Source organism: Phoenix dactylifera, chromosome 18, assembly GCF_051530095.1.
Source record: "Phoenix dactylifera cultivar Ajwa chromosome 18, Ajwa_hap1_PhDact_Kaust_v1.1, whole genome shotgun sequence".
NCBI classification, from domain to species: Eukaryota; Viridiplantae; Streptophyta; class Magnoliopsida; order Arecales; family Arecaceae; genus Phoenix; species Phoenix dactylifera.
This window is the reverse complement of record NC_143207.1, coordinates 18,467,692-18,485,354: the sequence shown is the minus strand read 5'-3', so window position 1 is coordinate 18,485,354 and position 17,663 is coordinate 18,467,692. Positions and strand designations below refer to the sequence as shown.

General features: G+C 43.1%; 3 protein-coding genes across 3 annotated transcripts; 1 reads left to right on the top strand and 2 right to left on the bottom strand.

The window, feature by feature from the left end:
- The first annotated feature begins 1,971 nt into the window (after positions 1-1,971).
- On the top strand, positions 1,972-14,195 carry LOC103711945 (putative carbohydrate esterase At4g34215). The gene is made up of 2 exons (XM_008798276.6): positions 1,972-7,055; positions 13,707-14,195. The coding sequence occupies exons 1-2, from the start codon at positions 6,480-6,482 to the stop codon at positions 13,911-13,913; spliced, it is 783 nt and encodes a 260-aa protein (XP_008796498.4). The 5' UTR covers positions 1,972-6,479; the 3' UTR covers positions 13,914-14,195.
- LOC149750970 (uncharacterized) lies at positions 10,163-11,853 on the bottom strand. Its single transcript, XM_089928571.1, has one exon. The coding sequence runs from the start codon at positions 11,512-11,514 to the stop codon at positions 10,453-10,455; it is 1,062 nt and encodes a 353-aa protein (XP_089784697.1). The 5' UTR covers positions 11,515-11,853; the 3' UTR covers positions 10,163-10,452.
- Positions 14,196-14,793: 598 nt separating the features above from the next.
- On the bottom strand, positions 14,794-16,849 carry LOC103711946 (xyloglucan endotransglucosylase/hydrolase protein 22-like). Its single transcript, XM_008798277.6, has 3 exons — positions 16,505-16,849; positions 16,205-16,398; positions 14,794-15,337 (listed from the first exon to the last, which is right to left on the bottom strand). Exons 1-3 carry the CDS (start codon positions 16,766-16,768, stop codon positions 14,953-14,955), a joined length of 843 nt encoding a protein of 280 aa, XP_008796499.1. The 5' UTR covers positions 16,769-16,849; the 3' UTR covers positions 14,794-14,952.
- Positions 16,850-17,663: the final 814 nt, after the last annotated feature.

Genomic DNA, 17,663 nt, shown 5'->3' with positions numbered 1-17,663 from the left:
ATACAAATGGAAAAAAAATCTTGATGATGCTCATAGGTTTCAGCTCCATTTCATCTTAGAAATTTCTAATATTCTCCAAAGGAAATAATATTTACTCAATGAAGAAAATAGTAGAATAAAAAATACTTAAAAAGAACAAAATTCATAAAACTGGACATATGAAAAAAAATACAAAATTGTCTATACAAGAAATAAAAAACACGATAAGAAAATAAAAACAAAAATGTGAAACTCGATGTATAAAGATGGAAAGAAACAAAAAGTAAAACAAAACAGAAATGCAAGAGAATATAAACTTGGATTTGAAAAAATAAATAACTAAATATATGAAGCCATATAATTAAAAAAATAGAAATAAAGAAAACAAATTAAAAATAAAAACAATTAGGATGAAAAGAAACAAAAATGAAGTGAACAAAAAGATGGCAAGCAAACAAAAAATAAAAACAATTAGGATGAAAAGAAACAAAAATGGATTTATGAAAGTGCAAATAGCCATGGAAAATAAACAGGAATTAAAATACATTAAAATATAAAAGTGAATTTACAAGAAAATACAATACATGGAAATTCCAAAATATACAACACCAATTGTATGGATATAGATATTGGAACAAACAAAACAACGAGAAACAGAAAAAAAAGAATGTGCAAAAATGAATGTGAAAACAGAAAATAAATATAAAATAGAAGAAAATTAAAAAATAAAATTGGATTTGCAAAAAAAGAGAAAAGAAATAAAAGTCCAAACAAATACAGAAAGCAAATTTTTGAAATCAGGCTATGATCCAACTAAGAAGAATAAATACTATATAATGAGTAACTGAATTTAAGAAAAAAGGATAGTGAAATAGAAAATCTAAAACAAAAAAATAAAATAAAACTGAATTTTTGAAAGATAACATAAAGAACAGTAAATAAAAAATAGAAAGTTGCTTCTTCTCTCCCAAAATCTCACTGAAATGGCTGCAACTCATGGTTTTTCAATAAGCTGCTATAGACAAAGTTGGCATTTTGGCCCCAAATTATCACCTAAACTCTGTCACTTTGCAGTAAAGCCCAAGTTTCCATCTTTTCTCAGGAGATTCTTGGGGAAATGTTGCAGTAGTCTAAAAAATAAAATAGAATTTGCAAAAAGATAGAAACACAAACTCCAAACAAGTATGCCAAATACAAAATATAAAATAGAAGATCCCAAGTCAAATAACAACAATGAATTAAAGCAACCTAAAAAGGTGAATATGTGAAAGCACATAATAGAAATTAAAGAAAATAAACTAGAACAATAAAATATAAAACTCGGGCTATATAAGGATGGAAAGCAAATATAAAGTAAAATGAGTAGAGTAAAAAGTATAAATCTAAACTAAATTTCAAAAGAATGTACAAAACTAAATATATAAGAAAAGCTCGCAAAACATATGAAAAATGAACTAAAATAAAATTAAAGGCCAAATATGTAAAAACCAGATAATATAAATAAAGCAAAAAAAATACAAAATTGAATTTGTGGAAGTGAACGTTAAGATGGAAAATAAATAGAAAACAAGAATAAATCATATAGAAAAGACTAAATATCAAGTAGAGTTTTCCAAAAATAAAAAAATGGAATACAGATACAAAAAATCAAAAATGTTAGCCAGATTATAAAACAAGTAGCAAAAGATAGAAGAGAAAAGAAAAACTGAATATTGAAAAACTAACTAAACTAACAACAAGAATACAAACTAGAATTAGTTGAAGTAAACATACAAAAGAGAATATTATAAACTAATAGAAAAAAAATGATATCACAAAAAAACACAAAGAAGAATGTATAAAATAGATAGACTACATAAGAAGATCCATGATTTGAAATAAAACATAAAAACAAAAAGAAACTAAACAACAGAAAAAAGACAGAAGATAAAATAAATAGAAAAAAATGCATATCTGTAGAAAGGTGTAGGACATATAACAAAATATAAAAAAAAAATGATGATACAAATCAGAGATACATGTCTTCATCTTCCTACTCTTCTACTATTACTAGTCTTGATACGTATTGTTTGGTAAAAGAGGATTGAATTGAATTACCCCAGCAAGGGTATCCATAACGGTGGTTGTTAAATGCTTTACTTTTTGGGAGGGTTGTCAGGAGGGTGAGTGGTAGGGCTCGACATGAGCAAAAATTGAATTTTGATAAGAAAGATAAATGGAGTGGAAAATGGGTGGTTTCCTTTTTCATTTTGCGTGGCACTTAACTTATTTCTTCCCCTCAGAAAAGAGAGCAACAGCTAAAAGACGTATTCATTTGTTCTTTGAGCGAAGAACTTAATGTTCACTTAATCTTTATCAGTAACATGCATCACATGTGCTAAGTTCAGGTTCACAAAAAATAATCTTTCTAAATTAGTTTTTTTTTGTAGAATTCTCTTCACTAAAATCTAATGTTTTTTTGGGTGCAATGCATATAACTTTTACTTAATAAGATATACATTTTATTCTTTCACACTTCTGAACAAATTCTAATATTTCTCTTCTACTATTGTTTTCATGTGTAGAGCATTCAACTAGCCTCTATGAAATAGTAATGGAAGACGCTATTTACAATAATCTAAAGCAGGGAGAACACGTAGGTACCAAAAATATCACGGCACAATTTTACCACCAGTTTGACTATACTAATAGAACTTCAGTCAATTAACATAAACTGAATTACTGAAGCAAGCTATAAGATCTTGGAACCTACATCAACAACATGGTTCAAAAAGAAATACCAAGAGCAAATGAAAACCGCGCTACATCTTTCAGTTCTAGTAAATAAGTTTGTCACAGGTTTGCAAGTAAAAAAGCAGATTACTCAATAAAAGAAATGTCAACATATAACGCCCAAACCAAAAGTATAAATCAAGAACCCTATGGAGAATCTAAAAAAGAAGCAAGAAAATAGGAAGTGGCAAAACTACAATATAATGCCAGATATGAATGATAAATCAAGAATTATCTTGATATTTTAAAGAAGCAAGAGAATATAAAGGGAAAATACTCATATACCAGCAAATCTTCCAAGTTCTCTATCAAACTCTAAAGAGAGAAGAAACAAAATACATCGAACATCTGAATTAAACAAAGTGAACCACCGAAGGAGACCACAACAATGCAAATTGGATTAAGCTTGCTTTAAATACTGATTTGTCATTCGAAAAAGCCAAAAAGGGCTGCATCAATATCATACAAAATTGCAGGAGACCACAATAATGCAAATTGGATAAGCTTTATTAAATTATTGATTTATCATTTGAAAAAGCCAAAATAACTGCCTCAATATCATCCAAAAAATTGCATCGATAGCTGCATTTACACAAGCTGGATGAGAACATTTGCATTTAGATAAAGATAGCCACAAGAGAAAACCAACAGATTGTGATTTGTGAATCCAAAAACGTTATGTTTCTTCAAGTGACTAGGTTAAATAAACAAGTACAAGAAGCAAACCAAGCCTCCAAACCTGTAAGGAGAAATGAACAATATCACACAAAGAAAGGCAAGAGATCTGGAACACAGATCACTTTGAACCAAGGGTTGAAATTTTCTGTGTCAGTGGCTTTCTTGATTGGCACTTGCATGGTTCACACAAGGCCAGTGCTTGGCATGCACTGCACATCAGCAAGTACTGGCATATGGCCAAAATAGTGTCAATGTTGTGTGTTGATATGGCACAGGCATGGTATGTATTGTCCCATGATGACTGGAACTTAGATCTAATAAACTTTACAAACCTTTAGTATAAAATGAGGTATGAACATGTCACTTTTTATGCATAAGTGACAAACAAGGAAAGAAAAATTATGTGACAAATTAAGTTAGAAAGAATATTGTACTTAGGAACCAAATAATATTCATGCTCATAAATTAAGAATTGCCAGTTTATGAGCTAATAATAAAAGTTCAGATAATAAATATAGCAATCACAAGACTTAATTAATGACAACAAACTCAAAGAATGGAACCAAATTTCAATAATCATGCGTCAAGCTTTAGATGCAGTAATCTATTGCAAGAGATTAGAAAAAGAATGTAGGGTTTCCTTAACTCCAAAAATTATAAAGGCTTGCATGGGGAATGCTTTTGACTGAAGGTTTGTTATACACAATGACAAAGTGCTAACTCTAGGCTAGTTGTCGATGCTTTCTCAAACACTAGCTTACTAAGCTTACTAAAAGGTAGGTTGTCTTTGATAGCATTCTTAAAATTCATTTTCATATGACATTGGATTATCAAAATAGACGGCTACAATGATGAGATTGGGTCACCTATGCTACTTTGAATGAAGCTACTGTCAAACTTCATTAAGTATTAGCCGTGAAGTGCAAGTACCATTTCTTTTTCCTGATAAACAGAGAAAAACTATCTCAGAGATTTTTAACTCTAGAACCTAGGGATTTTAACTTCATAATATTATATAGTGTTTGATTTTATTTGAAGAAAAATGCAAGTTTCTGTGTGAATGGATTCCTCTGCTTTATAAAAACGGCAATCAAAAAAAGAGACGTTGGTTTCATGTTTAGAAGAATTCCATCACTTCAAACACAAACAAAGTCGGATGCACAAGATGGCACCTACTACTTATAAGTCCATTTCATAGTGCACTATATGCAATACGACATTTTTACTAACCGTTTATAGACAATGTAATTGTTCTAATATAAATGTCTTGCTTATTACTTACAAGGAGATCCACGTGACACACTCTGACATGCAACTAGTTTAGGCCTAAGTTATAATACTAATAATATTCTTACCACTACAATTAAAAGTAGTGACTAGATTCTAACAGAAATTCAAAGATAACCGAAGTAGGGTATAGGACATGACAGTTGTGGCTCCATTCTGATCTGATGAACTCAAAATAAGGAGAACTTATCTACAAAATATAAATAGAGCAAGATAAGAAGCGTAGGTGATTTCTCACTTCTCACAAATGTCAAAGAAAACTAAAATGAATACGGTGAAAGAAAAAGAGAAGCTTAGAGAAAAAGATTGCATAAGGAAGTTAGATATTGGCATGTATTAAAATTTCAATGACTTGCAACATAGACAAACTAGGCGCAAGTTTAATTTGATATAAAACAATACAAACAATGAGTACTAATATATGCTACAGATGATTTCAAATTCCATATAGAGTTGTGAGTTTTGTCTTCAAGTGGACTCTGTGAAAAAGAATCACTCAAAACCATAAAAAGAAGGAAATCAGTGCCTCTGATTATTCTTTTAATTTACCACATTGTACAAAAATTGATACAGCAAAGAGGACCAAAAGAATCATGGGAGACTGCAATAATACAAATTGGATAGGCTTTCTTTAATTGCTAATCTATCATTTGAAAAAGCCAAAATGACTGCATCAATATCATCCAAAAAAATTGCATCGATAGTTGCATTTATACATAAGCCGGATGAAAACATCTTCATTTAGACAAAGGTAACCACAAGAAAAAACCAATAGATTGTGATTTGTGAATCAGAAATCTTGATTTTAATCACAGACCAAGAAATATGTATTAAAGTTTATTTATTGTTGGGTAGTAGGTTTGTCTGGTGTGTTTGGCTATCATTGAAATAGGTAGGTTTGATTTCAATTAGGTCTCTCTTTGTAGTGTTGTCTATAGTAGATGGTATGGTTAAAGGGTTTTTTCAATCATAGTTTAATATTGGGTAGTGTCGGCCGTTTGCTATGTTATATTGTCAGGGTATTTTTGAACTTGTAATACATTATTGCGCTTTACAAGGTTATCTTTCTGGTTGAAAAATCGAGATACTTCCTACCGTTTGGTATGTTTAGCTGCCACGGCAACTTGCATGATTGAATTTTGTTTCCACTGTTAATATTTGAGTTTTCAAGGTTTTGGTTGCTATTGCTTAATTTATGTTTGTTTTGTGGGATTTAAGTTTTTGTAATTTTCATGCTTTGCATAAGTGATGCTTGACTTCTTCAGAAGATAGCATTTGATAAGTCTTTTTATATACTTGATATATTCTTTTGTTTTTTTGACTCCATTAGGGATTTGTTTATTTTTGTGGTTGTCTAACATGGATGCTTTCAGAAGCTTACTTGTAATATCTAATGGATTTTTGTAATAATATTTGCATTAATTACTGTTGGTACCAGATATCGCTATATGCTTGGTTCTGATGAAGAAAATAGTGTCGAATTTGCATGGTTTATGCTGTGTTAGGTTTTTCATCTGTCCATATTTGCATGGTTTTATCTACCGCATAAAGATTTGCATGCGGAGGTAGATCTTGCCATCCATTCTACCATCACAACTCCATCTTGTACGTCATTTCCATCCCAACCAACATATCCTGTCCCGCATAGAAATCTCTATACATCTCGAAGCAGAAACATTTCCATCTCCCGAAAGGAACAGCCCACCGATTGATGCCAAAACGAGTCGAGACGAAGACCCGATCGATCGAGATCCAGATCCAGAATGGCGGAGTCCACGATGGCAGCGGCTGCGGCGGCGGAGAGGAAGAAGCAGCTTTTTATCCTCTCCGGGCAGAGCAACATGTCCGGACGGGGCGGCGTGAAGAGCCGCCATTGGGACGGCGTCGTCCCGCCGGAGTGCCGCCCAAACCCCTCCATCCTCCGCTTCTCCGCCGGATCCCGATGGGAGGAGGCCCGCGAGCCCCTCCACGCCGACATCGACACCTCCAAGACGTGCGGCGTCGGCCCCGGCATGGCCTTCGCCAATGCCGTCCTCCCCGCCGCCGCCGCCGCCGTGGAGGGGGCGGAGGGGGTCGTCATAGGGCTGGTGCCGTGTGCCGTGGGGGGCACGGAGATAAGGAAGTGGGAGAAGGGATCGAGGCTGTACGACGAGATGGTGAGGAGGGCGAAGGAGGCGGCGGAGGGCGGCGGCGGAGCGGAGATCAAGGCGGTCCTGTGGTACCAGGGGGAGAGCGACGCGGCCTCGGAGGACTTGGCTAACGCGTACAAAGCTAATATGGAGAGGCTGATCCGGGACGTCCGATGCGATCTCCAGTCTCCATCGCTGCCGTTCATCCAGGCAAGTCCTTCCATCAGAACTAATCCACTATATTATATATTCCCCATTCGGACCTGGTTCATATTTGAGACCAACGATGGTTTTCATATTTGTACATGTACATGATTTTAAGGATGGAATAGATGAGCATTTAGTTTAATCAACTAATATGTTAAAAAAAAAAATTAAAAACTTGTTTGGTTCGCAAAAAAAAATTTCTTCTTACTAAATTATTTTTTCCAAAAAAATAATTTCTGAAAATATAACGTCTCGTAAAATAATTTAAGGGCATCTAGTTCTCTTTTTTTTTTTTTTTTTGGTCAAAACGGTATTTCATTTCATATACCTCTAACGTGAATACAACCAGACATATCAAAGAAAAGTAAACAAAATAAAGCGTGTGGGACGCCATCTAAACTAGACCAGAAGGCCTCCCCAGAGTGCCGGGCAACATAAGAGGCGACCCAGTCTGCTGCACTGTTCGCCTCTCGATAGGCATGGGCAATCTGACAGGAAGTCAGCTCCCGCACCAAACTGCGAGTGTCCCGTATCAAAGGGTGACCATCCCCATATGTGTCCACTCCTCGTATCCAGTCAATCACTGTAGAGCAATCACCCTCGAGAACAAGTCTGTCGGCCCCCAGAACACGTCTCGCAAACAAAACGCCCTCCCAAGCAGCCTGCAACTCTGCTCCCACCACCGAACAGCCAAAAATACTCCGTCCTCCAGCAGCGATAAATGTACCCCGGTGGTCCCTGATCACGAAACCCACGCCCCCAGATGCGCCATCCTCCGCCATACCATCGTCGAAGTTCATCTTAAGATAGCCAGGGGGTGGGGATACCCAAGAGAAGAAACTAAACCTGGACGCTGAACCAGCAGTGCAGGTACCCCAGATATCCCTAGTCCTCCCAGGTGGAGCCGACATGGCCAACATAGCTGTCTCCGCTGCATGCCGCAGTGCTCTCTCCATCACAGCCCGTGGGGACAACCGCCCGCCCTCGAAGAGACGGTCATTCCTAGCCAGCCATATGTGATAGGCTAGGTAAGCCACAATGGATCCTGTCTCAGCATCCCTCGGCCTCCGAGTAGCCTCTCGCAAATACCGGAGCATATCCTCCACCGACTCCCACATAGGAGGGAGCAGCGTCGAGGCCGATCTCCAGCACTGCACAGCTATAGGGCATCAGAGGAGTACGTGGCCAATGGTCTCCTCAGCATCCAAGCATACCTCGCATAGTGATCCCATCCTCATCCCTCGTCTGGCCAACATACTCCTGGTCGGAAGGCAACCCCAGGCCACCTTCCGTAGAAAAAGTGCCACCCGGGGATGCACCCTCATCCTCCATATCCATCCGCCATCAATCCGCCTCACCGACTCCCTACTGGTCCACGCATGGATGTCCCTGGCACGCACCCTCGACCGGCCTGTCGGAATCCAGACCAATCTGTCAGGCTCCGCCCGGAGCGGGATCGGTAAGGCCAAAATTCTCTCCGCCAGGTGCTCCCCAAAAGTCTCCCGAACGAACACCTCATCCCATCTCCCCTCCCCTGGGACCAGCAAATCACTAACTCGATGTCCCATCAGCCTACCCGTATCCACCATGGCCGGTAGCCTGCTAATCGGTAGCTCAGTCACCCAGCTATCCTCAAGGACATCCACCGACACACCATCCCCGATAGCCCACCGGATCGCCGGAAGCACTAATGTAGCCCTAGCACTGGTCTCCCTCCAGATAGGGGAGTGGAGCCGCCCCGCCCTAACACCAACCGTCAATGCACCGTTCTTAGCCCTCATCAGGGAGGACCATATGCTCTCGGGCTCCAGCATGAGGCTAGCTGCCAACCGCATAACCGAAGCCTCCCGTCGCGCCACCAAGGACGGCACTCCCAAGCCACCATGTCTAACCGGCTGACAAACCACCTCCCAAGCCACTAGATGTGCACAGCCTCTGTCACCACGCCTCCTCCAGATAAAGTCTCTGATAAGCCGCTCAACTGACCTCAACGAAGATACGGGGAGGACAGCATGGGATACAAGATATATCGGAATAGCACTGAGGACTGACCGTGCCAATGTGACTCTACCCATCATAGATAATGTATGCATCTGCCATCCTTCCAACCTGTGTCTGATGCTATGCTCAAGAGAAAGGATATCTCCACTACGCAGACGTCGCCCAAGTATCGGCACACCCAGGTATGTCAAAATGCCCTCCTGCTTACCAACTCCCATGGTCTCCATGATAGCGGCCTTTATCTGAGCCTTGGTCTTCGGACTGAAAAGAATAGACGATTTATCCAAGTTGATCCGTTGACCAGAAGCAGTACAGTAGGCATAGAGGATCCTCCGGGTCGAATGTGCAATCTGCCTCGTCGCCCTAGCCAACAGTAAACAGTCATCAGCGAATAGCAAGTGGAAAATCGGCATAGCCCTCTGCACCGGCCTATAAACCTCCAGAGTCTGTGAACCCACTGCAGATCGAAGAGCTCTGGACAATGCATCTGCACAAATGATGAATAGCAATGGGGACAATGGACATCCCTGGCGAAGGCCAATAGATGTATTAAAGAAGTGAGAAGGTGTGCCATTTACCAGAATGGAGAAGGAGGGGCCCATCACACAGCCCATAACCCACCTAATCCACATCTCATGGAAGCCAAAGCTCTGTAAAGAATATCGAAGAAACTTCCAGCACATCCTGTCATATGCCCTCTCCATGTCAAGTTTGACCCCCATGAGGCAACGCCGCATAGGAGCTCTCTCCAGATCAAACATGAACTCCTGGGTAATTAGGACATTATCTGATATACTCCTCCCCCCTATGAAAGCACCCTGCTCTGGGCTGATAATCCTGGGTAAGATCCCTCTCAGTCTAATTGCCAAGATCTTTGCCGTGACCTTATACAGGGTAGAACATAGGCTGATTGGCCTAAAGTGGCCAGGCACAGTAGCATCCTGGCTCTTGGGGATCAATGTAATAAAAGTCCTCTGCCACTCCGGACTCATCATGGCCGTACTAAAAAACTGCTGGATGTCCTCAATAACATCGTGGCCAACAATCGACCAATACCTACGAAAGAACACGGGTGGAAAGCCATCCGGCCCAGGTGCTTTGTCCCCCTCTAGGGACCACACCGCCTCCTGAATCTCCCGCCCTGATACCGGTCTGATCAGTGCTAAAGCATCCTCATCGGATACCCCCTCAGATGGAAGGGTAGCTCAGTATGTATCCCACTACCTGTCCGCTCTGTCCACCTGGCCCTGAAGAACTGCTCAAACGCCCTGCATATCATATCTGGATCCTCTGTGGTCTGGCCATCCTCGCCCCTGATAGATCTGATCCTGTTCCGCTGTCTTCTGATCAATGTCGACTGATGAAAGAACTTGGTATTTCTGTCCCCTTCCTGAATCCACTAAACCCTCGATTTCTGCCTCCAGAAGATCTCTTGTTGGTGAAGTAGGGAGTCATGCATAGATAAGAAAGATCTCAATTCCGACAACTCCTCATGTGATAAACCTCCCCCCGAAGCCTCTCGTGATTGTAGATTTGCAATTGCCTCCTCTAACTCCTCAATTCTACGGAATATGTTCCCTACTTCCACCCTATTCCACCTCCGAAGATATCTCCTTGTCAACTCAAGTCTGCGAGAAACCCGATACATAGCATCCCCCCAGACAGGCTTGCACCAAGCCTCACTCACAACACCCCAAGACCGAGGGTAACACAGCCATAACCTCTCAAACCTGAAAGGGCAATGAAAAGGAATGGGTCTATCAGTACTCACCAGTATCGGACAGTGATCTGAAGCTATCTGCGAAAGGTGTTTGACATGATAGTCTGGGAACTCCTGAATCCAGCCAGCCGTGGCAAAAGCCCTGTCAAGCCTCTCCCACACTCTAGCCGGACCCTGTTGATTGTTGCACCATGTGAATCTGGGCCCTGTGAAACCCAGATCTATCAGCCCATTTGTAGAAATAAACTCCTGAAATTCCTTCACCTTCCTCTGATATGAGAATTGCCTCCCACCCATCTTCTCCTGTGGATCGTCTATACAGTTAAAATCTCCTGCAATCAACACTGGGTGCCCCTGATCCACCAACTTGGAAGCCTCCTCCCACAATGTCCTCCGAGCCCTAAAGTCAGTACTAGCATATACAGCTCCAAAAATCCATGGCCTCCCCTCCCCTTCTGATATCACCATAATCACTTCCTGGCTACTGACATTAAAGATGTCCACATTACCACAATCTAATTTCCAAGTTACAATAATACCTCCCGACAACCCCTGAGATTCCACAGCATAGAATCCCCAAGATCGCGGAAGTGCCCTCCTAGCTCTCACAATACTCCTCCCGGCTAATCGGGCCTCAGATAAAACACAGATATCAGGGTTGTGCACCTGCACCAACCTCCGAAAAGCCGGGGCGAAAGAAGGTTTTCCGGCCCCCCAACAATTCCAAAGGATTAGCTTCATTGACAACCAGGTTCATTTGCCCTGCTCTCCCTCCCAGAGCCGACCCCACTGTCCACATTCACTCCTTCCTTGGGAATTGGCTCAGCGACATCCCTTTGCACCGCTGCCAAGACCTGAGACAAAACTTGGTTGTGGGCACTGTGTCCCCGTGCCAAATGGCACACAGAGTCCACAGTAGTCCCACCTTCCTCCCTACCGCAGCTGCCTTTCAAGCCGGCACCACCCACTGCTTGAAAGGCCGTCTCCAGACCTTCCGGCTGTTGCACCGCCCCTGCCGTCGCCTCCACCGCCGACCAGACTGCCGAGAGGTCCCCAACCGAGGTGGCACGGGAGAGCCTCCAGCCGGCAGGTCGTCCGCCGCTAGCTTCCCGCCCACCGCCGGCCGCCACCGCTGCCCTAGGAGGTCGGGAACACATCGGTACCGTCGGCGGAGGTGAACTCCGGCTCCTCCGGTACCCTCCCACCACTGGTCTCCGAAAACCCATGGCCGGCCAGACGCCTCCTGCTGGGCACACAAAGTCGGCACACCGATCCCTTTTAGACGGGCTGCGGGCGCGCTTCAGCGGACTCAAACCCGGTCCGCGCCCCGAATCCGTCTTGGGTAAGCCTCGGTTAATGGAGGCCGGCCCATCGCCAGGCCCACCTGACCCCGGCTTTGAACTAAGCGGCCCAAAGCCTGTGTTCTCCGCCCGCCCACCCATAGGGGAGTTGGGCCGCGAAGTGCCCTGGATACCGGCCCGATCTCCTGCATGCGGGCCCCGATCAGCCAACTCCGGGATGCTGGTCAACTCGGACAACGCGCCAAACACATTCCCGGGTTGACTCACCCCTCCTCCCGAGTTGCCATTGGAGCATTCCCCTTTGTCCTTGTCCGGTGACTTCCGCCGTGCCACCTTGGACGGCTTCTGCCATCCATCCAGGTCCACCGGAGAGCCAGAGGGGATCGTCTCCCCACCCACCGAAGAAGCCTCCGCACGGATGGGCGTACCCACTGGTTTGGGACCGCCCTCCACCGCCATCTGCATCCTTGGTTTCTCACTCCCTTTCCCAGTCCACGCTTGCCGGACTCTATGGGTAACCATCCACGGCCCGTACCCCGGGGTCTCCGAAGGGCCGTTCCCACTGACCCCTCCCTGTGAGGAGACTTCCGAAGTTCGATTCTCCTCCATCACTGCCTTACCACACCTTTCCCCTGGAATCTCGATCGGTTTAGACACACATGAACCTTCCCCATGGCCCACTCTGCCACACCGGCAGCACGGATTTGGAAGGTTCTCAAAGATGAACGCTTGCCAAACCCTCTCTTCCATCCTCTGTGTCTTCCCCTTCACAAAGGTACCACCTCTCAAAGGATTTTTGAGGTCCACCTCGATCTTGACCCTAGCAAAGCCCAGTTTCTTGCCTTGCTCCGTTGCCTCATCCACCGCCAGCGGCCTACCAGCCTTCGCCGCCATCTGAAGAATGATGGACTTCTCCCAGAAATCCAGCGGCAGCCCGGGCATCCGAAGCCAGACAACCACCTTGCTCAACCCACCTACACCCGGAGTGAAGTTTGGCCTCTACCATTCCATGGCATGAAGCTGCCCTGCCACCATCCATGGCCCCCAACTCAGTGCCATCTCCCTGTGTTCCTCACAGGAAAACCGAACCACATAGAAGCCTTCCAGCAGTGGGAAGATCTCGGGGATATCAGAGAGCTTCAGAACCCGTCTAAGCTCCTTAACCACCCATTCGGCAGGGACGACCCTTCCCAGGCTCCGAATCAGCACTGCCGAATCCATCCATGGCTTCCTGGTCTCCTCCAGCTTATCCTCCTCAACTTCCACCACATCATCGTATCGCCTCTGCAACGCCTCCAGCTCCGCAGCAGGGATGCGAAGATTCGTCCAATGCGGCCGCATCGGGGCACCTCTAGCCACCGCCGACCACGACGGCCCCTTCGCCCCTTCCCCCACGTGACTCCGATTGGGCCGGGTAGATACGCCGTCCACCGACCCAGTCTTCCTTCCCACCACCGGCTCCGCCATGTCTCCCGCCCTCCTACCGTTCGAGAAAATCCCCGTGAGACCACCCAAGGTCACACAAAGATTAAAGCACCCGCTCACCCCAATTTAGAACCACAATCTATCTAGTTCTCTTTAAGGATTAAAGGCATGTTGAGAATAATAAAGTGTGTGTGTGTGTCCTTGCAGGTTGCTATTGCATCAGGAGATGGGCATCACATTGAGAAGGTGAGAGAGGCTCAACTGGGGATTGATATGCCCAATGTTGTTTGTGTGGATGCTAAAGGGTTACCACTTAATGAGGACCACTTGCACCTGTCCACCGACGCACAAGTCTTGCTTGGCAATATGCTGGCCCAAGCATATATCAAGCACTTTCTGGCACCTTATAATTAGATGAGATACCAAGTCCAAATAAGGCTTACACCATTGGTTGTTGGTTGTTAATATTCCATTTGTTGGAATCTTGTACCATACTTATCGACTCGGCCTCGTATAACTCCAAATCTGATTTTATTCATATCCTATAGTTTAGTATGTTGCTTCATCATGATTAGTAGAGCACATGAAGAATTTGTGTTTAATCTTTTGATACCAATGCTGGTGGCTGTGTAAAGAAGAATCTATGTTAGAAATGGCCTGTCAATTAATGGATCAATGCATCCACCTTGCCGGCTATTAATTGCTGTCCACTAAAGAAAAGTGTCATGGGACGTTGATGGTTGATGTCTAGAGGCTAAGTTTGAAAGGAACTATAATTTCCATGATCAGGACATATGTGGTGCTGTTCTGAGTGCCCCACGCAAAGTAAGCAAAATTCAGAAAAATTCTCTCTTCACCAATCTTATGTTTCCAGTAATGCTTGGCTATGGATGAGACATTGCTATCATTACGATCACTAGTTAAAGCAGAGAAAATGAGGAGCAGTGCTACCGGCCCAACAACCGTACCCAAACTTATCTCCTCAACTTCTTGCCACTGCGTTTGGAGGGTTAGATGGCTACGAGGTGCATACACTAGACACGAATCTCGTGCTGGGAAAATTAGATGGTTGATGTCAAATTTCATACTGCTATTTTCCAGAACAAGACAGTGGATTCGTATACATTACCACGGCATGAAATAGTTTCTGGGTTGTGCATGCATTGCTCTGAAGATTGCTATTGCTATTTTGCATGACAAGACAACAGAAGGATCACATATCAGCTGCATAATATAAAAAAAAATCATTTGGTTTTGTGAAAACTGGTGGATGGATAAGAAGTGGAGAGAATAATTAAATAATTGAAAACATGCACATGTTATGAACTAGCCATTATTTTTTGATCATGTTACATCTTCACCCAGTGTCTTTCAACACAACCTCTCAACAGGATGCCCTCTCACATATTGGTAATGATGCAGCCATCATTAACCTCAATTAATTCTCTGCTAATTAAGTAGACGGAGAGCACTCAGGGGGGAAGCCTTGTGGGAAGCGTTTGGGGTCCTTGCAGTAGTCGTAGATCATGTACTTCTGGCGGACCCACTTGAGCTTCTGGGCCCCTGGAGAGTCCAGAGACTGGGCCCACCAGGTCCCCTTAGAGGCCGAGCAGGTGGACTTCCCCCCGGCCCACACGCAGGCGTCGGCGCTGAAGCCCCGGTAGGAGGCCACGAAGGGGGCCTGGCTCCAGTCCGTCTTGACGCGCCCGCCCATGGTGGCCCAGTCGTCGGCGTTCCAGAGGCTGGAGTAGAGCCGCATCGGCTGGTTCTTGGGGTAGGGTACACCCTTCGCTTCCATGTTCCTAAACACTCTGATTGGTGTTCCATCCACGTAGAACCTGAAAAAATATGGGCCAAAAAATAGTCAAGATCTTGGATAAGACGGAGTGGCCACCGTTTTGTATCACCTTGGGAAGTTGGGATATAACTTTAATATCAGGTGGAAAAAAGAAAGTAATTTGGGAAAAAAAGGAAAAAAAAGAAGAAGCTAGAGATAAAAACCCAATAGATCACCACTTGATTCTTAAGTTAATCATCGGCCGACAATAGGCCAGGTCTGACGGGCACAATCGATTTACCATGTTAGCCTGGTGAGCTGAGCGGTGATCTGATGGATGATCGATAGTAGTACTTGAGAGAGAATTATATAACACAGCTCTCACGAGAGAGTTTTCTAATAGTTTGTATTGTGAAAAAAATGATGGTCGATATTAACTATTATCATAAAAAATTAAATGAAAAGACATTAAAATGCTACTATTTTCATTCAAGCCTTTTCAATAGTGTATAGTTTCTTCAACTATCACAGATGTACAATTTTTTTAAAAAGAAAAAAAAAAGTCTTATGGGCGGAAGTCAAACAATTCTATCCATTTAAGACACAAACAATGGCTATAATGATGCTATTTTTATTGGTTATTATTCTAAACCTTGAATTAAAAAATATGTGGAAGGGAAATAGGAATGTGTGTGCGGGTGTGTAATTTGAAACGCCTGGGGTCCAGCACATACTTCTATGGAGTTCTTTATTATTTTCTACTATTTGAATGTTTTTTTCCCTTTAACAGAACAAATACTGGTTGTTAGCAAAAATTATTTATATATATAAAAAGATCAGATGCTGGTTTATAAGAACAGATTTGGGACCCCCTCTTTCCATCAATTTTTTTTTTAAAAAAAAAAGCTATAAAGGGATGAAACTTAACAATATCTGCTGCGGATTCCAGAGAATGGAGTAGGTATGGAAATCCATCCTGGGATCAAACCACAGATGGAACTGCTGCTCCCTGTCCCCCTTCCCCTGTGTGTATATATTGGTGTGAAGCGTGTATGGCTGCCCACTAAGATTGCCGAGGAACTCGAAGTCAATCTCATCATGAGTCGATCCTTGCGAGGATAGCTATGCAAAAGAAACACCAACCAATCCATCAATATATATCAAAAACCAATCAAAAAAAGTGGGCCATAAGTGAAGCTGAGTGTCGAATTCATTGAAGTCAAGTTACATATAAGGTGGTGACGGTGCCGGCGGAGTTTCCAGGGACAAGCTTCATCCTCATGTCCATCCTTGCAAACAAATACTCTTGTTTGGATTGGAATCCAGAGCCGGATGCCTTGTCGAGGGAGAGCTGAAGGAGGTTGCCGTTTTCCAATATTTTTCCCCTCCCACTACCCCATGTCAGGTCGACGTCGGCGAGGAAGTTCGCCGACGCGGCCACGACGAGGGTCGTGAGGATCAGGGAGGCGTGCAGTAGGGATGGTTCTCTCATGTTTCCAAGTCGTGGGAGTGGAAGCGGCGAAGACTTTGGCTTTCAGCGAGAGAAAGATAAAGTGGTGCTTTGGAAAGAGGGTGGAAGGAGGGGCTCTATATATAGGGGGAAAACTTTTTTTTTTTTTAGGTGCATCTGGCTGCAGTGGTTTCGGAAAAAGATTTTTTTTTTTTTTTTAGTACACGGAGGATTTATACTGGACACATCCAAAAAGATAAAAAAAATAATACATTTCAAAGCGCTCTAAACAGTTATTTCTTTTTGATCTACGAGACACTGCCAGAGTAATAGACCCCATACGAGACTATCCTGAAAGATATGGACTTTTTTTATTATTTGGTGAAAACGACATGTTATATAGCTCTTACATGACTATAGTCATCCAAGTTAAGAGAAAGAAAATGATACAAGCTAGAAGGAATAATATCTATTATGGTTCATGAAAAATCTTTAGAATGCCGTGCAATAAAGGAGGGAGCTCAATCCACAGCCATGTTTGCCTTCCGATATATATATGCTGCTTGAAAAAACTCTATCTTTTTAATCAGTTTATGAATCTCACGAATCAATAGGTGGCCAGAGAATAAAGTGGGCCCTTATGTTGATGGGTCCTCCAGTTCTTTTTTAGCGTTTGGTTTGGCTCCTCTAATTAATGTTAATCCACTACAATAAAGAGAATGCGACGTATCCTTCAATTGGGTCCAGGGGATGGCTATGATGGGAGAGTGGGCACCTACGGAGCCATTCCCCTCCAAAGCAGAGAGAGGGGGAAAAAGAATATCCCAGAATGAGTTGAAAAGGTGGAGTTTTCTCAGAAGCAATGTAGGTTCTTAAGGCTATTATCACCAAACAGTGGTCCGGATGGTACTGCCTCCTGCCTCTTGAGGCGAGAAGC